This window comes from Hakea prostrata, chromosome 11 (genome assembly GCF_041222555.1).
Source record: "Hakea prostrata isolate BN-2017 chromosome 11, UWA_Hpros_2, whole genome shotgun sequence".
Lineage (NCBI taxonomy): Eukaryota > Viridiplantae > Streptophyta > Magnoliopsida > Proteales > Proteaceae > Hakea > Hakea prostrata.
The window spans coordinates 15,027,451-15,050,067 of NC_142610.1; the positions used below are offsets into that span (position 1 = coordinate 15,027,451).

Consider the following 22,617-nt stretch of genomic DNA (forward strand, 5'->3'; position numbering starts at 1 on the left):
ATATCTAAATTACCTCAACATAGATGTACTAGGAATATTTATGACACCTTTTATAGTGACTTTTGTGTCCTTTTAACCTTGAACATCAAGTGCAAGTAAAAAACTCTTAAAAACATCAAGGTTGGCTCAAGTTTCGCAGAACTCTTCACCATCTCGATTGAAAAGTTTGTTAAAAGTTGGTGGAAGGCTTCGAGAAGATCTCAAGGACTCTAGTTGTTTAACTTTGTTAGTGTTGAACTGGCAACAAACAACTTCTTATCTACGAACAAAATATTAGAATGAGGTTTTGGTATTGTTTACAAGGTAACATTTGATATAAAAGAATAACACAAAATGGATTATTGAAACTACTTTTGTTTGATATATATCTACTTCAGGGTGATCTACCAATTGGACACACTATATGATTAAAAGACTTTTCAAGAACATCAGGACAATGAATGATTGAGTTCAAAAATGAGTTAGACACTAATTTCTAAACTCCAACACAAGAACCTTATCAACTTGTTGGTGTTTGCATTGAAGGAGAAGAGCAGATTTTGCCCTATGAGTATTTACACAATAAAAGCTTGGACACAATTTTGTTTGGTAAGCAATTCTTAATTTCTTGGCTTTTTGAAAATTTTTAAAAAATTAACTTGCTTACATCAACACTTAATGATGGTTTCTCTACAAAAAATAAAATTAGGAGGTGTCAAAATTGGATGTGTTTTTTCTTGTTTATGTTATACGTTGTTTATTGGGTGATATTGATATTTAGACCTAACAAGTAGGGTAGAGTTAGACTAGACTAAGCGTTTTAGGATCATTGAGGGAATTGTAATTGGGCTACTTTATCTTCATCGTGATTCTTGACTAAAAATCATTCATTGAGATTTGAAGGCAAGCAACATTTTTTAGATGAAGAATTGAATCCAAAATTTTCAGATTTTGGCATGGCAAGGATCTTCAGCCAAACAGAAGACCTAGAAAATACTAATAGGGTGGTTGGAACATGGTGAGTACGAATTCTACCTATCTAAAAAGACCATCTTGTACCCTAAATTTATCCGTGGTTTTAAAATAAATGTTGTTGAATATTTTATGAATGTGTAGCAGCTACATGGCACCAGCATATGTTCTCCAAGGGATATTTTTTATGAAAAATCAGATGTCTTCAGCTTCGGGATCTTGTTATAAAGAATAATAGCTTCTATGACGATAAAGACCATTCATGCCTTATAGAATATGTAGGTCACATACATTTAGTCGTTTTTGTGTGTATTTCTCCTCCTCTTCTTCTACTTTTTTTTTTTATATACATTTTATTTCATCAATCTTGAATTCTCTTAATGACATTTGGGAAGGCATGGAGATTATGGGTTTTGCTAATGGTGATTAGAGATTTTTTTACAAGGATTGAAATGATGTCAAGCTTACCAAATCTTGAAACTACTTCATCTTTACATCATCTTATATGATTAGCAATTTTTCAATGTTGGAGGAAATTTCATGTATAAAGAAAGTCATTGAAAAGTTCTGGAAGACGGACTTAATCTTCTCAATTTTTTTTCTGACTAAATAGTAACGTTCATTTGAAGAACAACAAGTACCCGTGGCCTAATGGATAAGGCGTCTGACTTCTAATCAGGCGATTGTGGGTTCGAGTCCCACCGGGTATGATTTTCGTTTTTCGCTTCAAATTTTGCTAAAGTGCCACGTGGATTTCATGTCCTTTCTGGTCTCGATCACTGCCGTCCATATGGTATCATTGTTTTATAACTGATGCTACCGTGTAAAGTCTGTCCTCTTCGGTTGCATCGCTGTTTGCTGATCGTTCTTTCTCCGACCACTTCCAAGCAGTGGCAGCAGGGTTTAATCTGTGAATCGGAATTTTTTGAGAGAGCAAGAGAGCTAAGCCATGGAATCAGAATTTGAAGAGAAGGATTTCCTGGCGTGCTGTGGTAGCACAACCTTCGCCAGCGAAATGGCTCAGGTCGCCCCTTTTGCTTCCATCGAACAAGCCATCGAAGCTGCGAGAGATATATGGTTCAACAAGGTCCTCTCTTTTTTGTATTTTCGTATACTTTAATAGAGATATATGTGGAATTTGATGTAGAGTTGTTTATTGCACTGATTTTTCAGGTTGATGTTAATGGCTGGCTTGAAGCATTTTCCGCCCATCCTCAGATTGGAGACCCAAAATCCGCGAAACAGAAAAGTGACACTAGTGCACAGTTGAGTGGTTTTTTTTTTCCCTTTTCTAATTGTTCTTACTGTTTTTTTTTCTCTCTTTCTGATGCTACCCTTATAACTTCTGTATTGTTCACTCCTATATCGAATTTATATTGCATTCTGGGTCATGCTAGTTCTTCTGTTGTTTCTTTTATGTATCCTCTATTTAGTTTTGTGTAGGTGGAGCAAAGGTGAGCAATCAACTGCATTAGCAACTGCTACTGATTCCACTTTACAGGTTTGCATACTTGATTTTTAACATGTTTAAGCGGCTAAGCCATTGATGTATAGAACTGAAGATCTTAATGGTGCAATAGTTTTTCAAAATGAACTGACAAGAAACTGGATTTATTTTCTTGCCAAAGGTACACACTGACCTTGTTATTTTTAACCTTTATGGAAGGGTGAACCATTATTGCTTAGTTGTAGCTGAAATATCTAGTAGAACTTGAATTGTATTTAGGCCATTTCCTTGTGCAGAGATTCTAAGGACATCTGTTTTTCTGATGTTTTTGAGAAATCATTAGTTATGGCCCAAAAGCTAATGGCCAGCCATCTTAATATGAGAATTCACTTTTACAACAACAAGAAGCATTATCCCAACTAAATGGAGTCGGCTACATGGATTCTTGCCTACAGTTCTGTTTGAGGCCATGCTAGATACAAGGCCTAAACTATGCATATCATTTTTCACCACTTCTCTTAAGGTTATCTTAGGTCTACCTCTAGTTCTTGTAGTTCCTTCAATCTGGATTATATCACTTCTCAGTACATGAGCATTTATAGGCTTCTGTTGAATATGATCATGCCACTTGAAACAACTTTCTCAAAGCTTATCACTTATGGGGGCAACTCCCTGACCAACTCTAATATGACAATTCCTTATCTTATCCTTTCTAGTTTTGCCACTCATCCATCTTAGCATTTTCATTTATGCTACACTAAGTTTATCTATATGATTCTTTTTAACAGCCCAACATTCTGCACTGTACACCATAGTTGGTCGAATTTTTCTTTAAGCTTTTATAGAATACACCGATCACACAAGACCCTAAACACACCTCTCTACTTCATCCACCCTATTTTAATTCTTTGGGAAACATCATATTATATATCACTTCTTTTATTTATGATTGAATCTAGGTACTTAAAACAATCACTCTAAGGAATTTCCTTGTTGTTAAGTTTCACCACCTCATTGTCTACGCGATCATGACTACAAACTATATATTTTGTCTTCGTTCTACTTAGTTTAAAGCTTCTTGATTCCAAAGCTACTCTCCATTATTCTAACTTGGTATAAATCCCTAGTTGAATCTCATCTATCAAAACAATATCATCAACAAAAAGCATACACCTGGGGACCTCATTTTGAATGTCTTTAGTTATGATGTGGAGAAAATATGATCGAACCTGGTTCATACTTGTTGGTGTTATTTCTGCCGATCGCCCCGAACCGTAGTTTTCCGCACCGAACTCCTCAGATTTGATTCGATCTGGTTTGCTCTTCGATCGATCAACCTCTCACTCCTGAAAGAAACAGAATACCAGTAAGAAACGGAGCCGATCGTCTTGGTCGGCGTCTCGTCTCCGACGATCTAGTCAGTATGGTGTCGATGGTGTTTCAGAGCTCTCTGGAGCTTCTAAAATGCTAGTAATGGAGTTCAATCAGAGTGAGCTTAGAGTTTTGGTTGATTCTAGAGACTTACCTTTTTTCGGATCTTCCCTCGCTTTTATACTTGCATTCCCGCTTATAACACTCTTTCAATCATAACTGTCGGATCATCGCTCCTCTTTGGACGTCGCTGATCGTCCTTCCTTTATCTCTCAATCGAACCCAATTAAGATTGGTTTGACCGGTATGAACCGGCAGTGGATATATTAGTTATAACATAAGCCCCCAAGCCTGCTGATCAGGTTGAACCTAAATGAGACTCTGATCAATAGGCTTTATCCTTTTCACCAAGATCATACAGTATTCCTTGTCCAGCTATTACGCCTTTTCCCCAGGTAATCCTCGATTTCTTCAAAACCTTGATGACGAGTTATCATATCATATCATCATTATCTTGAAAATCAGCTTATAACCATGTCCCTCATGAAATCATGTCCTTTGCATCGGTTGAGATTATATTACTGTACTCAGCCCCCAAGTTATCTTAAAACCGGCTGAAATCACTGTTTTGTCAGACCTTTTATGAATTTTCAAATATAACTTTTTAGCTTCCTTAACGTTACCGCCGCTTGATCACTAATTTCGTCTTTTTCCCATGCATTACCATCATATTGTTCCCTTGCCTTTTCACACATCATCTTCATTCTTTTCAACTGCTGTTTTCATACGTTAGCCGATTGATTCCACGCGTCGGTTACGAAAGGTAATGACCATTGATTTTGGACCATCGTGTATTTCCCCCTCCTTTCAGGAAATCCTCTCTCATTCTTTATATATATCTATCAACTGTCACTTGTTCCTTTCCGTACTCTGCTCTTCTTCTTCGCGAACATCAAACATACCTATCTGCCATCTCCTTTATCACTCTTTTTCAGATTTTACCTTTCCAGTTTTCTTCTTCTTCCTTTCTTGTCTCCGCCATGGATCCTGCTTCTAATCCTTCAGTACCCAGTACATCTGCTCAACCTGATATACCTCCAAGCAGCGAGCAAATGAAAAACGTGTCTGGTGCTTCCTCCTCTCAGCATAATCCTTCAGACTGGAAACTTGTTCCGTATGCTCACGATGAAGCCATTCTTCTTTATACTCCTGTCAACATGTCCAGAGAAAAAATGGACCCAAAGCATGCTGGTCCTGAGTGGTATCCCACCAAAATAAAGAAATTCCATCTGGATTCTTATTTGGAAAGTTACCATTTTCGTTCTGATGCTAGAATATGGGTTCCTGACTCCTCCGACCGTCCCTACTCAGTTGATCCAGGTGTTATCACCATCTACCTTGATCTCCTTGATTCAAGTTTTAGAATCCCCCTGATTCCCGTAGTTCAATCTTTATTGGACTATTATCATGTCTGCCCTTCTCAGCTTACTCCAAATAGTTGGAGATTAGTTTACTGTTTTTTTGCGTTTATTCTCCAGATGAACCGTGTCCCATCTCGTTGACCTTTTCGGAAATTATTACACCTTGAAAGTATCCCGCGAACGCGGATACCTTCACTTTGCCAGAAGAACCTGCATTGTGAGTGAACTGGGAAGAGAATCCAAAATTTTCATTGATTCTTCCATTCCCCATGACAACAAGCAATGGCGGGAAAAGTACTTCTTCTGTGCCATTCCCAATCCAAACTTCCGGTCTCGATGGTGCTTACATTCCTTGGAATCCTTATCTCCTCTGAAAGTATGTCCTGTACTTACTGAATATGACCGAATAACCTGGAGTATGATTCCCACTGGAACTCCCATAGATGCGGCCAAGTTGAAGACAGATGCAGGTCTCATTAGTCACGGCCTTTTTCCAGGTAAAGATAATAACTGTTGTATACCTTTCTTTATTTTTGTAATCCTTACTCATTATCATATATTTTTACCATTAGAAGTAATTGCTCGTCCAATCCCTAATGTTGCTGATCTCCGAAGAAGTGCTTCAGAGGAAAAGAAATTCGATTCTAGGGTTATTAAACCCTCCAAGAAAAGGAAACACATTGCCCGTCATCCTTCAAAAAGAAAAACTGTTGAAAAAGATTCCCCTGACCAGGAGAAAACCATCCCGGCTCCAGAAAGTGCCATCAGAGAAGATACCGATGTGCAGATTGTGAAAACAGTTGCAAGTAAGACCCCTGGTCCCAAGATGAGGACCTCCAGAACCTCCAATACACTGAGATGCAGACTTAGGTCTACAGGTCCAGTTTCTGACCAGGGCTCGTATGGTTTAAAGAAGAAGAAGAAAAGAAGAAAAGAAATTCATATTGCCCCCACAGAAGTTCCCACTGTTGAAGATAGTCCATGTGAAGAAATTCCCCATGATACTTCCGTCTTCCCAGAAAAAATGGTTGAGGATGAAGGTCAAGGTAAGGATTTATTTGACTATTCTTCTGACCATCTGAAGAGAATTGCTGAAGACATATTAATACATGCCGCAGGTGGTATTATTGAGGAAATAGCTGACCAATTATGTGATGAAAATGCTGATGCTTCTGTCTCTCCCTTGGATGTTGTTGCCGAGGATCATGTGAATGATATTTCCGTTTCCGTTTTACCTTTATCCATCCCTGTGTTGGATGTTGCTGCCCCAGATACTGATGTTCCCCCTTTTGAGAAAAGTGATCAAGATGCTCCTCCCTTGGAGGAAAATAACCAGAATATTTCCCAGGAAATTCATGATGTAGCTCCACCAGAGAATAATCCTGCCCCACCTGAAGCTCTTATGGTAATTGACCCTCAAAATGGTCATGAAAACCAAGAAAATATCATCATGCAGACTGGTTCAAATGATGCTGCTGTAAATGTTAATCCTGAGAATATTCTTGAGATAGTTGACCTCCAACCAGCCCCTGACCAGGTTGATGATACCATGAGCAATGCCGATTCCGGGAATCCTTTCCACCCTGAGTGGTTTTTAAAAGAAAATCATACGGCTAGCCGTAATTGGGAGGTTGCTAGAGAGTGGGGCACAAAAGGCAGAATCCCCCCCGACAAGAGGAATACTGCACGAATGTCTGATTCTGACCTTTATTCTCATGGGTGGGGGTAAGATTTAAACCTTTTTCCCTTTCTTTTATTTAGAATTAATTTACTATTGATTTGATTATTTTTATTGTTTTTAATGTATATATATATATATATATATTGATTGATTGATCAACAGATGTTTTGGGGCTGCCTTCAATGCATTTTCTGAAGTATTGGAGAGAGAAAAAACTTTGTCTCAGGAAAATGATGAACTGATCAAAAAGAACTTCGAATTGGTCAATGAGGTACAAGATCTTCGAAGAAAATTGGGATCTTCAGAGAGAAAATTAACAGCAGCTGAGTTCAGAGAGATTGATTTGATGAATGATCTTGATAGTTTGCATACTGATTATGAAATTTGCTCTGACCATTGTGCTGAATTGCAGGAAGAAGTTTCTATGTTGAGAGAAGCCGTTTTGAATTATAGGAATGAGCTTTCTCAGCTTGAAATGTTAAAGAATGATGCCCTTGACAGGGCTAGAATTGCCACAGATGAAAGAGAAGATTTTAAAAGAAAGCTAACCAGAGCCTTGGTCTGGTCACAAAGTATTGAGAAAGAAAAGAATGAACTCCAGGAAAAGTTTAATGAGATTGAAAAGCTAAATACAACTTTAGAGTTGGCTCAAGAATATCATGTGAAAGCTTTCAGTTCAATTCTGCTGGAGAAGTCTGCTTTGGAGGATAAAAATAATGATTTGGGGTTAAGACTCAATGAAATAACAGCAGAAAAGGATAATCTCGATGCTTCCTTTAGTTTGGTTTCTAAAGAGAAAGAAAGTCTTCATGCTCTCCTGGATGAAACTTTAAAATTCAAAACTTTGCTGCATGAAGATTTAGAAGCAGAGAGGAAACAGTTTGAAGTTGAGAAGAGAAGAATACAAAGTGAAAACCAGATAGTCTTAAATTCAGTTACCTCCTCAATGAAGGAAGTTGGAGATAATCCAACTTTCCTAGGGTTTTGCAAGAATATGGTAAAGGATTGCTCTGACCAAATTTTTTTAGAAATCCTTAAGATTCATCCTGGTTTAGATTTCAAGCTGTTATCCCCAGAATTTCTCCCTTCTAGAACCTTTTTTGATCTTAGGAATTTGAAATATCCCAACTCTGATTGCTCATCAGAAGATGATTCTGACAATGACATGAGTGATTCCTCCAGCTCTGGCCCAGATCATTCTGCCAGTGGTTCAGATGACAATGATGATGATAACTTACCTGCTCAAGGAGATGAAGAGACTGCTGCTGATGATATTGTTGATGTTGATCCATCTGGTAATGCTACAGATGTTGATCCATCTACAAAACCACAAATTTGAAGAAAACACTCTTTTTGCTTTATGAATTTACCTTTTTCTTTCTTGTCTACCTCTTTTGCATATGAGGTTTTTTAACTTGTCAAACTTTTATATGAATGAAATTTTCTTCCTTCCTTCTGTTGTTTTTTTTTTTTTTAGTTTTGACAGAATAGTATCTTTTGTAATGTTAACTATCATCTTCTAACCAATTCATAATTGATTAGATGTATATATCTTTGATCAAACTTTGTAAATTGACTTCTGCTGAAATACTTCTGATGAAAAAGTATTTGAAAGGAACTTTAATACCCGATCGGATACCTTGAGATGTTGATTTCTGAGATAATCTTTGAACTTCGATTAATAGTCCTTGGTGTAACCTGATCCTTGAGTTATTTTATTGATTAATTCCGTCGTACTCGATCCGAATGCTGCCTTAGAAAGATGGCTACTGGAGCCTGACTTCGGAAAGTCGGGATCATTCCTCGGAAGGAACAATCCAGGATCACCCTCGTGAAAGGAATGATCCGTGATTAGCTTAGCATGACCTGGCTTCTTGAGCTTGACTTACGTAAAGTCGGGACCACCCTCGGAAGGAATGATCCGGATTAGCTAGCATAATCACGCCTCGGAAGGTTGGCTACTTGAGCCTGACTTTGGAAAGCCGGGATCATCCTCGGAAGGAGTGATCCTGAGTCAGCGTTGAAAAGGCATGACGTGACCTCGTAAGGCTGACCACTTGGGCCTGACTTCGGAAAGTCGGGATCATCCTCGGAAGGAATGACCCTGGATCAGCGTTGAAATGGCTTTATCAGAAGAACTGGTTCGTATAAATGTCCTCTGAATTAATAATGAAGAAGAAACTTTGGATGACCACGTTTAATAAAATGCTTTCTCCAAGAATACCAGAAAATTCTTTCTACTGATAATATTTCTTAAGGTGAATTACATTCCACGGTCGTTTCAAACAACTTATGAGAATCCTTCAGCCAATATGTGTTTTTGCTCACAGTTTTTGTTACCACATATAGCCCTTCCCAGTTTGCAGAAAGCTTTCCACAGTTCCTTGGATCTGATGCTGATTTTTTCCTCAAAACCAAATCTCCTACTCTGAAAGATTTATGTTTGATTCGAGCATTATAATACGCCGCTGTTCTCCTCTGATATTCCATATTACGGTATAAGGCCTTTTCTCTGACTTCATCTAAAAATTCAAGGTTTGCCCGCAGTCCTTCTTCATTAGTTATTGGATCAAATCCCTCATATCTGTTTGATCCCACCATAACCTCCATTGGAGCCAATGCTTCTGACCCATATGCCAGTCTGAAAGGTGTTTCACCTGTTGGGGTCCTGACCGTAGTCCTATACGCCCATAGTACATGAGGTAGCTCATCAATCCACAAACTATGCGCTTCATCCAGCCTCCTTTTTATTCCCTGTAGAAGTGTTCTGTTTGTTACCTCAATTTGGCCATTGCATTGAGGATATGCCACAGATGAGTGTTTGCACTCAATATGATAGTCTGCACAGAATTCCTTGAATCTTTCATTATCAAATTGCGGTCCGTGATCGATCAAGTAGAATCTTTGGTAGGCCATATCTGAATATGACATGATTTCTGAAGATCTTTTCAATTTGACTTGTGGTAGTTGTTGCCAGGGCTTCTGCTTTTACCCATTTCGTGAAATAATCGATTGCTGCCACTACAAATTTTTTCCCTCCAGTTGTAACAGGAAAAGGCCCCAACAAATCCATACCCCACATAGCGAATGGAAGGGGATTAAGAATTGATGTTAGTTGCTCTGCTGGCTGGTTCTGAATTGGTGCATGAATCTGACATTGATGACACCTTCTTACATATTCAATCGCCTCAGATTGCATACGTGGCCAATAAAATCCTTGTCTTAGAATTTTATAAGCCAGAGCTTTCCCACCTAAGTGGTTTCCACAGATTCCTTCGTGAACCTTTGATAAGGCATAAAGAGCATCAGAGGGTCCCAAACATTTCAAAAGTGACCCAGAAACTGTTCTTTTATATAATAGCTCATTTTTTAGAATAAACCTGGCAGCTCTTCTTTTCACAGTTCTGGCCTTTTCCCTATCTTCGGAAGAATACCATCCTTCGATCATTGTATAATAGGATCCATCCAAGATATCTCTGCGTCAATTTCCATTATCTCCCGCTCGAATATGCCGGAATATCTAGCTCCTCATAATATACAGCTTGTGGAATAGAAACGGACTTTGCGGATGCCAATTTTGCCGAGAGAATCGCTTCATTATTTTGATTTCGAGATATCCTCGTGACTGAGAATTGTGTGAACCACTCCTTACATTGTGATACTTTTTTAAGATAGCTGACCATTCGATCATCTTTCGCACCATACGCTCCCGTGACTTGAGTGACCACCAATTCAGAATCACTTTTTACTTCAATGCTTTGAACACAGAGAGATCTGGCTAATTGTAATCCTGCAATAAGAGCTTCATACTCTGCTTCATTGTTTGAAGCATGAAAATTAAACCGAAGTGCATTTTGAATTACAAATCCGAACGGACTTTGTAAAATCACCCCCGCTCCTGCTCCCTGTGAATGACTTGACCCATCTACATGTAAGGTCCACATAGAAGACACCTCACTAGAATCTTTTTCCTCCTCTGGTGATGAAATACTTTCAGCAATAAAATCAGCCAAAACTTGCGCCTTTATCGCAGTTCTAGGTTTATAATCTATATCATGTTCTCGTTAACTCTATCGCCCATGATACCATTCTCCCCGCCAGATCAGGCTTATGCAGTATTTTCTTTAAAGGCCAGTTAGTAAGAACAATAATTGGATGAGCCTGAAAATAGGGTCGGAGCTTCCTGGCTGCTACTATTAAGGTGAAAGCCTGTTTCTCAAATTCCAGATATCTAGATTCTGCATCTAACAATGTATGGCTTACAAAGTAGATAGGATTTTGAACAGTACCTTCTTCCCGGATTAACACCGCGCTTACTGCCTCCTTTGAAGAAGATAGATATATCTGCAAGCTCTCTCCGGGCTTTGGTCGAGATAAAACTGGTGGACTGCTCAGCCTCCTCTTCAGCTCTTCAAATGAATTCTGACAGTCCTCTGACCATTTGAATTCGTTGAGTGCATTTAGATTTTTCAACGCCTTGAAGAATGGTGCACACTTATCTCCTGATCTTGATATAAATCTACTTAATGCTGCAACTCTTCCTGTTAAGCTTTGAATTTCTTTCATACTGCTGGGAGCTGTCATATTTAAGATAGCCTTGATTTTTTCTGGATTTGCTTCAATACCCCTCTGTGTGACCATGAAACCTAGGAATTTACCATATGAAACTCCAAATGCACACTTCTCAGGATTGAGTCTCATTCCATTTCTCCTCAATACATCAAAGCACTCTCTTAAATCGGCGAGATGATCAGATTTAAATTGACTTTTTACAAGAAGATCATCTACATAAACCTCTATATTTCTTCCAATCTGATCAACGAACAACTTGTTCATCGCCCTTTGGTATGTTGCACCAGCATTTTTTAACCCAAAAGGCATAACCTTATAACAATAGCTTTCCCGATTGGTCATGAATGCCGTGTGAGGCTGATCCTCCTTCTTCATAAGAATTTGATTATAACCAGAATATGCGTCCATAAAACTCAACATTTGCTGACTTGATGTAGCATCGATTAACTGATCAATTCGCGGCAAAGGATAGCAATCCTTGGGACATGCCTTGTTCAAATCAGCGTAATCTACACACATTCGCCATTTTCCATTATGCTTTTTCACCATTACCACATTCGCTAGTCACCTTGGACACTCGATTTGCTCAATGAACTCAGATCTCCTAAGCTTGTCCACTTCAACTTTAATTGCATCATGCTTTTCTGACGAGAAATTCCTTCGTCTCTGTTTCACTGGTTTGATAGATTTATCTATCCATAGACAATGCTCCGCCACTTCTCTGCTTAAACCCGGCATGTCTTGTGCTGACCAGGCAAAGACATCTGCGTTTTGCTGAAGAAATTCTCTCAATTGCCCCTTGTCCTGACTATTCTGATCAGCTCCTATCATGGTCCCTTTTTCTGGATTCTCCAAACCAAAACAGATTTTTTCCAGCTTTTCTACTGGTTCACCTCTTTGAATTTTTTCCTCATCCCTGTTATCCGTAACTTCAACAGTAAAGGCGAGTGCCTTACCTTGTGCCTTTGAATCCTTCAAAAAAGTTGTATAGCTCTGCCTTGAAGTTTTCTGATCTGATTTGCATTCTCCAATGCCTCCTTCTGTTGGGAACTTGACCTTCAAATGTCTTGTCGAAATTATTGCACCAATATTATTCAACGTTGGTCTCCCGAGAATTATATTGTATGCTAATAGACTTTTTATTAACAAAAATTTAGTAACTGTAGTTACCGTTTGTGGATGTGTTCCAAGTGTTATTGTTAGCTCCACAGTCCCCTCTACCAAAGTAGACTCTCCAGAAAATCCAAATAGCCTTGTGCTGCAAGGTTTTATTTTGACCGTATCCAACTTCAATCGCTGAAAAGCTTCATAAGACTATGATGTCTACAGATGATCCTGTGTCTACCAGAACTCTATGAATATCTCTGTTTGCCACCTCGATGACCACCACAATGGCGTAATCGTGTGGTTCTTGAATTCCTTCCATTTCTTCCTCCGTGAAGACTATTTCCTTCATCATTTTGATTCTTCTAGGAGTAACATGAGATTCAACAGTATTCACATACCTGGCATGCGCCTTTGACTTTGAAATTGAATTTAAATCCAAACTTCCCAGGATGGTCATGACGGGGGACTGCTTCTATTGAATCTGCCGATTTTCCTGTTGTTTAGCATTTTCCTCTGGAGAGTTGTACTGAAAATCTCCCTTGGTTTGTTCTTCTCTAGCTGGTGTTCGATTATTCCACCTTCTCGGCTGATCAGCGGCATTTCTTCTGTTGCCCCCATTTCTCTTTAGAACATATTGGTCCAATCTTCCTTGACTGATCAGTCGTTCAATTTCATTTTTCAGAATTCTGCAGTCATCAGTATCATGACCATGATCTTTGTGATATCTAGAGAATCTATTCGGATTCCTCTCATCCGCCTTTGCTATCATAGGTAATGGCCATTTCATAAATCCCTGATGCTGAATTTGCATAAGAATTTCTGATCTTCTTGCGTTGAGAGGAGTGTAGTTTTCTTGGAATGGTCTTGGGATGTCCCTTCTGTATTGACGATCAGGAATATTTCTTGAAAAACTTCTGCTATTCCTTCGCTCTCTCTGATCTCTCTGATCAGATTTCACAACTCCATCATCTTTCCTTTTAACTCCACTGTTGTCAGATTCTTTTCTTGCTTGGAGAATGTCCTTCATATTTGCATACTGATTACAACGAGTTGTCAATTCCGCTATATTCGCCGGCTTGTTCATGATTAGGAATTCCAGAAGATGCTCGTCTGTTAGGCCTCTGAACATAGTGTCATATGCCACCGCATCATTCAAAATTTTAATTTGAATTGATTCCTGATTGAATCTCTTCATGTAATTTCGAACTGATTCTCCCGATTTTTTACGGATTGCGACTAAATTATCAACAGCTTTCTTGCTTTTCATGCTGCTTTGGAATCTTGATAAGAATACTTTCGTCAAATCCTTAAAATCCTTAATGGAATCTGGTAATAAACTGAAGAACCAGGTTGTTGCAGATCCTTTCAAGGAAGATGGAAATGAGCGACACTTTAAAACATCAAAGTTACCTGCTAGCATCATAACAGAATTGAATTGAGCCAGGTGTTCCATTGGATCTGTGCTTCCATCATACATCGTGAATGTCGGAAGTTTAAAATAACGCGGCAATGGTGCTGACATAATGTCTTTAGCAAATGGATTTTGGTTCATTATTTCCTCGGCTTTTTCTCCGCCATCTTTGTTCACCGAGTCGCTGAAATCGATCATCGAGGACGCGAAATCTTTTACTGATTTTCGATCCATAGACTTCAGATCTGCAATCTCCTGATCTTCCTGTTTCTTTCTTATCTCTCCAATCCCCAACGCTTCTACTCTTTTTGCTCCAGATATGACTTAATTGATCATCTCTGGAAGATTCTCGATCTTCAGTCTCTAGTGGAATATAATTTGGATCCGCACTCTCTCCTGATCCTTCCTTCAGAAATGACCTCCTTCAGCTCCCTCCTGACTTTTGAATCTGAGAATTTGGGACAGAGGTCGCTTTTGCTCGGGAAAGAGTTCGAGATCTTCCAGCTGATAAAACCGGAACTCTTTCCTCAGGATGTACTCCGATATGTTTGATGAAAGTTCTCATCAGATTTTGTGTCTCCAGTATTTGATGCTGCATGCTCTCAAACCGCTCAGCGATCAGATTTGGATCTAACTCTGGACGAGATGTCGCCAATGTATCTGCTAACTGTTTCTCCTCCCTTTCAAACTGATCAGTTGGACGAGGTGAGTGATCCTCCAGCATTCTCTGCCTCTGTCGAGTCTGCATCATTGGGATTTGCGGTATCGGAACCACTTCTCTCGTTCTTCTTTTTGGATTTACTCTCCTCGGCTCCCTCTGGCTTATTTCCGCCATTTCTATCGGTAATTCCTCCTCTCGCTCAGGTGATTGAGCCATAGCTTCTGCTCTGAACTGAGTTCCCACAGACGGCGCAAAAATGTTGGTGCTATTTCTGCCGATCGCCCCGAACCGTAGTTTTCCGCACCGAACTCCTCAGATCTGATTCGATCTGGTTTGCTCTTCGATCGATCAACCTCTCACTCCTGAAAGAAACAGAATACCAGTAAGAAACGGAGCCGATCGTCTTGATCGGCGTCTCGTCTCTGACGATCTAGTCAGTATGGTGTCGATGGTGTTTCAGAGCTCTTTGGAGCTTCTAAAATGCTAGTAATGGAGTTCAATCAGAGTGAGCTTAGAGTTTTGGTTGATTCTAGAGACTTACCTTTTTTTGGATCTTCCCTCGCTTTTATACTTGCATTCCCGCTTATAACACTCTTTCAATCATAACCGTCGGATCATCGCTCCTCTTTGGACGTCGCTGATCGTCCTTCCTTTATCTCTCAATCGAACCCAATTAAGATTGGTTTGATCGGTATGAACCGGCAGTGGATATATTAGTTATAACAATACTTGGTTTGACCTTCGACTCCGGTTGGGACGAAAGTAATCGACTCACTTCCGAGCGAGCCGGGTCCAGGAGGTTGCTTGCTGAGGAAGAAAACTAAATCAGCAACAAGCACGCCCTAATCCAACTTATGGATTAGGTTAATTACCCTAATGATGGCAGACACAACTTGACGGCTGTCACTTATCACTATTGAAGGGATAATTATCAGATAACCATGAGGTTCTCTCAGGAGTCCTCTACTAGTTCAAACTAGTAGAAGTCTATCGCTCAACGGATCTAATTGTTAGATCCAACGACTATCTGAAGAAGGCTCAAATACATCCAATGAAGAAGATTCGAAGGTACACTCTATATAAACATCACTTACCTACAAGGTAAAGGGGAGATCCAGATCTACACACACATTTGGACGTAAACACTCAGATGCTTATGATCTAAATCGTTTTCCAGTTATTCATTCCTTAGCTATGTGCTTCTAACAGAGCCGTTTGTGATTAAGTTCATCGACTGACTTAGCCTTCGGAGGTGGACTCCCGACCCCAGCGGTCGGGCCACATCTGACGCTTTCGTTTTGCAGGTCATTCTAAGGAGATCTAAGGGCTGAGCAGATTTTGGACGCCTCATTTGGCTTCGGCTGTGGGAAATCGATTCAGAAAGCTATGGTGACTAGATCAGCAGCAGCAGCAGCAGCAGCAGCCGCTGCACAACGTGATACTGGTGTCCAAATCCCTGGAGAAAATAATCCAGATATTCCTCAGGGAAGTTTACCACCTCTCAAAGTAGATGGCGGTCTAGGGGGACACAATCCTCCAGAGACACTCCAAGATCAATTGGATCAAGTGAAGATCCAACTTTTGGAAGTAAGTCAAACACTTCGCGTGCTAACCAGACGAGTGGTATTACTACAAGAACCTGATCATCGCGATGCAGGGAGGCATGTATTACCACGGGATTAGAGATTGACTGAAGATCGGAATATCGGTCAGAACTTTCGTGAAGGGGACCGAGTGCCTAGGAGAGTCGGCGATCTTCCTAGACGGGACGATCGGTTCGACAGACCACCGGAAAGTACTACCGATTCAAATACGAGGTTGGATACATGAGTGAAAACTCACTCACCAACTGTTAGACGAGCCGTTCGTGGTGATCGAGCAGTTCGTGATGAGCGGGCCGTTCGTGATGATTGAGTAGCTCGTGATGATCATTTTGTTCGAGGTCGTGATCGTGTTGCAGAAGATCATTCGACACATATCAGTCAGGAATTGGCCAATATTAATCAGAATTCAGAAGCTGGGACAATTGGCTAAAGGAAGGATAACTGATGATATTTATTCAGTTATTCGAAAGACCCCTTTTGCCGAGCCAATTACGGGATACCAATTTCCTCACAATTTCCGTCTGCCAACTTTTTCCACATTCGATGGCTCTAGGGATCCTACGGCCCACATCGGTTATTATCAGCAGACTATGGCAGTTGCAGGTAATTCTTATGAAATTCTTTGCAGAGTTTTTGGTTCATCCTTAACCGGAGTGGCGCAAAAATGGTTTTCGAACCTTCCATCGGGAAGGATCGTGAACTTCGATGAGTTGGCGCGCAAATTCATAGGGCGATTCCAGAGTGGATTCCAGATCAAAAAGACCGAGGAAACCTTGTTTACTATTAGACAAGGGAAGAGCGAATCAATCAGAGAATATCTGAAAAGATTCAATAGAGTTACAATTGAGATAGAGAATCTAGATGAGCAAGTGGCTAAAACTGCTTTGTTCATTGGACTCACTAACCGAAGACTCCTGGAGTTACTACTTCAGGATATGCCTACGACTTATGCTGAGTTGGTACAGAGGTGCCAAAAGCATGCTGAAGTCACGGAAATCTTAGATGCGCGCCAGGGGGACAATAAAGCCTCCACCAAAGAACAAAAGGCTCCTGAGAACAGACAAAAGCCAAAGCAGAATGTTCGGGATCGAGTTGGAAAGCCTCAGGCATGGCGGCAGAGATCTCCCGGTAAAAGTGAGTATACTCCATTAAATACTCCTCGGGCTGATATTTTGAATATCATTAAGAAGCGAAATATTTTGAAGTGGCCTCCAAAGATTCCTCTAAAACTGGAGAGCAACAGGATTGAGAAAAATATTGTCGTTTCCACAAGGATTATGGTCATTATACCAATGATTGTCGTCATTTGAAGGCGGATATTGAGAGATTAATATCTCAAGGACATTTGTCCAATTTTGTTAACAAGAGAAGAGAGGAGCCACGTGAGGTTGGCCCCAAAAGGGACCGTTCGGATAGTCCAGAACAACAGAAGGAGGCTCCGAGGTCTAAAAAGGGTAAGGAGGTGATTGATGCTACTCGGTCACCGATCCTTACAATATTCGGAGGCCCAGAACCCGAGTCACTCCGGAGGTTGAAAACAAAATCTAAATTTGTTGGAACCGGAGAAACGCAGAAGCGTAAGAGGCCAAATGGTGAAGATTCTATCACCTTTGGCAAAGAAGATGAGAGAGGCATTTGTTTACCTCATGATGATGCCATAGTCATCAAGGTAGAGATCGCGCGCCGTGAAATACATAGAGTTTTAGTTGATACAGGGTCTGCTGTGGACCTAATATCTAATGAAGTGTATCAAAAGCTTAAGGTGGATAAGGATTTGATGGAGTCATCATCCACACATTTATATGGCTTTGCAGGATCGTCTGCAATAGTGGAGGGATCAGTCTAGTTGGACGTATCGATTGGGAGTTTTCCCAAGGAAGCTACCGTCCGAATAAATTTTTTGGTGTTTTGGGAACTTCCAGCTTACAATGTTATCCTCGGACGGCCATCTTTGTCCAAGTTAGGTGCTATTGTTTCTACGAAGCACCTGAAGATAAAATTCCCGACTGAGATGGGAATTGGTCAAGTTTCATCGACCCAGAGGATCTCTCGGCAATGCTATGTTGCCTATTTGAAAGACAAGGAGGGCCTAAGGAAGGCGACTGCCCTACCGATAGAAGTACGGGATGATCGGGAAAAAGCAGAAATGCAAAGGCCCGAGCCGGTGGAAAAGCTAGAGCAAATCCAGTTGTTTACTGATAATACAGAAAGGATTACTTACATCGGATCTGAGAAGCTGGAAGAGTTCAAGGGAGCATTGAAGTATTTTCTTCAACAAAATAGTGATGTATTCGCATGGTCTGCTGAAGACATGCCAGGAATCGACCGAAATGTTGCAGAGCATAAACTCTGGATAGATCCAAAGGTGAAACCAGTTATCCAAAAAAGGAGAAATTTATCTATAGAAAAGTACGAAGCCGTTCGGGGCGAAGTCGAAAAACTAAAGAGTTCTGGTTTCATAGAACCAATTGAATGCCCAACTTGGTTAGCCAACGTGGTAATGGTCAAGAAGGCGAATGGGAAGTGGAGGATGTGTACGGACTACACCGACCTCAATAAAGCTTGTCCTAAGGATTGCTATCTATTGCCCAGGATTGACCACTTGATAGATGCAACTGCAGGTTATGAAACCTTGAGTTTCATGGATGCCTACTCGGGGTATAACCAGATCCTCATGAATAAGGAGGATGAAAAATTTATGGCTTTCATGACTGATCGTGAAAGCTTCTATTATAAAGTCATGCCGTTTGACCTGAAAAATGCAGGAGCTACATATCAGAGGGCCGTCAACAAGATATTCAATGACCTAATCGGGAAAATGTTGAGGCTTATGTAGATGATATGCTGGTAAAAAGCATTGCAAGGGCAAAGCATATCGCAGATTTAACAGAAGTATTCGCAGTACTGCGAAAATATCAAATGAAGCTGAATCCGGAGAAATGCGCCTTTGGAGTATCTTCAGGCAAATTCTTGGGCTTCATGGTGTCACAAAGAGGTATTGAGGCTAATCCAGCCAAAATACAAGCTTTAATTGATATGGAAGCCCCAAAAACTGTTCAGGATGTACAGTGTTTGACGGGGAGGATTGCTGCTCTGAACCGTTTCATCTCAAAATTTGGAGAAAAATGTCTACCATTTTTTAAGGCACTTAAAGATTTGAGGGGACGCAAGGAAGCAAATTGGACTGAAGAGTGCCAAAGAGCTTTCGAGGAATTAAAGGAAGCACTGGGAAGACCACTGCTTTTATCCCGACCCGAAAGAGGAGAAGTTTTACAGCTATATTTAGCAGCATTCCTTTCAGCGGTCAGTGCGGTACTCGTTCGGGAGAAGGATAAGAAGCAGTGGCCAATTTATTATGTCAGCCATGTTCTACTTGATGCGGAGACGCGGTATTCTCAGATCGAGAAGCAGGCTCTAGCTCTCATGACAGCAGCTAGGAAGCTACGACCATACTTTCAGGCTCACTCGATAGAGGTATTTACAACTTTCCCTCTTAGTAAAGTTCTTCGTAAACCTGATTTGTCTAGAAGGATGGTGGCCTGGTCGGTTGAACTCAGTGAGTTTCAAGTGAGCTTTAAGCCTAGAACGACAATCAAAGCTTAGGCACTAGCCGATTTTGTAGTAGAAACTACTGCACCAATGGAGAACATTGTTGAAGAGCCCACTATACCAACCATTTGGGAAGTATATGTGAACGGTTCGAGTAATAAAGACGGGGCAGGAGCTGGAATTCTTTTGAAGAGTCCATCAGGATTCATCATTCGATATGCATTGAGATTTGCATTCGAAGCTAGCAATAATGAAGCAGAATATGAAGCCACGATAGCTGGGCTTAGATTGTCAAAAGCATTGGCGTAGTGAGATGTAACTATTTATAGTGACTCTCAGCTTATTGTCAATAAAGTTCAGGGTGAGTATGGTATTAAAGAACCTCGCTTACAGAAATATCAAGAGATTGTGCAAGCATTGCAAAAAGAATTCAGGAATTTGAAGGTATGTCAGATTCCAAGGACAGAAAACACAGTGGCAGATGAGCTATCCCGATTAGCCAATGCCAAAGAGAAAAATTTAGACCCTTCGGTCTACATTGAAGAGATAACATTTCCAAGTTATCATGAGAAAGAAATTTCCTACATTGAAGCGAGCCTTCGCTGGATGGATTCAATCGTGGAATACCTAAGAGATGATAAACTATCAGAGGATCCAAAAGAGGCAAGATTAGTCAGAATACGATCGGCAAGGTTCATTATGCAAAATGGAAGGTTGTACAGAAGATCTTATTCTGGACCCCTTCTGAGATGTCTAGGTCTTGAAGGGGCAGAGTCGGCTCTGGCCGAAGTACATGAAGGGATTTGTGGCGCTCACATGGGTGGACGAGCCCTGGCCCACAAAATCTTAAGACTTGGGTTATATTGGCCTAAGATCCAACAAGCTGCTATGGAATATGTTCGTCGGTGTAGCAATTGTCAAGTCTATGCTACAGTATCCAAACGCCCAGCAGAAACCATGACGTCAATTCTAGATCCCATCCCTTTTGCGATGTGGGGAATCGATATCATGGGTAAATTCACCAAGGCTTCAGGCAGAAGAGAATATTTGATAGTAGCAATTGACTATTTCACTAAATGGGTTGAGGCCAGCGCCCTGGCAACAATCACTGAAAGAAAGGTGGAGAAGTTTATACTCGAGTCAATCATATATCACTTTGGGATGCCGAAGATAATCGTTACTGATCATGGTACCCAATTTGACTGTCCACAATTCAAGCAATTCTGTGAAACTTACATGATCGAGCATCGTATGTCATTAGTGGCATACCCCCAGAGTAATGGACAAGTAGAGGTTACTAACCGAACGCTACTTGAGGGAATAAAGAGAAGACTTGAGGCCGATAAAGCCTTATGGGTCGAAGAACTGCATAATGTACTTTGGGCCTACCGAACTACGGTTCGAACACCCACAGGAGAGACTCCATTCAGGTTGGCTTATGGATCCGAAGCATTGGCACCTGTGGAAGTAATGACGGGAACATTGCGGGACAGAGAGTTCGAAGAAAAAGCAAATGAGCAAGGACTGCTTGATAGTCTTGATTTGTTGGATGAAGTTCGGGCAAAGGCAATAGCACGAACTCGACATTATCAACAGAGGATAGCGTCACATTATAATACCCGAGTAAATAATCGTTGGTACTTAGCAGGGGATTTGGTATTGAGAACATGGTGGGAGATCTCGCTCTCGAGCGAGATCTCGCTACCATGAAAAACCGAGATCTCGACCATCTTGGCGAGATCTCGGTCGAGATATGCCATTTTTTGGGCGTCAACTCGATAGCCCATCTCAGTGGGTTTTAAGGTCCCAGTTAGGCTAAAACTTGGTTTTTAGCCTATTTGATGCCTTTTGAACACACTAGTGGGCTTGGATTTGTGAGAAAACAGCCCTAAGTATGATTTCTAAGTCTACCCATATTGTGAAACCGAAATGCTGTAGGATTAGAGAATGTAAGGTTATATAACATGTAATATAAAACCTTAAGGCATATAAATGAAAATCATGTGTATCAAATACATCAAATAACTTAAATGTCATCAAGATAACATTCATATGAGTATTACAATCTTAACTTTCAAGAATAGAATGATAAAAGTATACAACCGTTAGAAGTTTTATATAAGTCATTAACGCATAAGTTCATAAGACAAGTAGAGGATGATTGAGCTTTCTTTGATGTTGTAGATGTGCTAAGAGTAGTTACAAGTGAAACTTTGGCTGAAATCTACAAAAAATTTGGTAAAAATTGAGAGTTCCAGCGAGATATGGCGAGATTTAGGGCGAGATATGGCGAGATATGGCGAGATATGGCGAGATCTCGAGCGAGATATCCCATCTCGCAGATCTCGCCCTTGATCTCGTCTCGGTTTATGAAAAAACCGAGATATCTCGCGAGATCTCGGCGAGATCTCGCGAGATCTCCCACCATGATTGAGAAATACCTTAGCTTCAGATCCACGCCATCAAAGAAAATTGGATCCTTCTTGGGAAGGACCATATATGGTTATAAAACCAGTCGGTTCGGGAGCTTACAAGCTGAAGAACATGACAACCCAGAAAGAGTTGGATCGTTTGTGGAATGCCAGGCATCTGAAAAAATTTTATCCTTGAAGATTATCAATTTTGTTCGTGATGTAAGAAATTTCAACTCAATCAATGCAATTTTTGGTTTTCAACAACTATCTTTTGATTGGGGGTATCATACACCACACTCAAGAACAGATCCAGCCACAAGGCATCGGATGAAAATCCGAGTGAGTCCCTTCACGTACTTATTGTATTTTTTTCGGAATTTCTTAAGTCAAGGCATCGGATGAAAATCCGAGTGAGTTCCTTCCACAAG

At 40.5% G+C, this 22,617-nt stretch overlaps 1 protein-coding gene and 1 non-coding gene across 3 annotated transcripts in view; both read left to right on the plus strand.

The window, feature by feature from the left end:
- Positions 1–1,588: 1,588 nt before the first annotated feature.
- Positions 1,589–1,661, plus strand: TRNAR-UCU (transfer RNA arginine (anticodon UCU)). Its single transcript has one exon. It is a non-coding gene; the product is annotated as a tRNA-Arg (tRNA).
- A 131-nt stretch (positions 1,662–1,792) lies between these two features.
- LOC149000329 (transthyretin-like protein) overlaps positions 1,793–22,617 on the plus strand; it is a 41,363-nt gene continuing 20,538 nt past the window's right edge. For both annotated transcript variants that reach the window (XM_089140756.1, XM_089140757.1), the window contains exons 1-3: positions 1,793–2,038; positions 2,125–2,216; positions 2,395–2,452. In XM_089140756.1, coding sequence (XP_088996882.1) covers positions 1,901–2,038; positions 2,125–2,216; positions 2,395–2,452 — 288 coding nt within the window. In that variant the 5' untranslated portion in view covers positions 1,793–1,900. The remainder of the gene's footprint in view (positions 2,039–2,124; positions 2,217–2,394; positions 2,453–22,617) is intronic.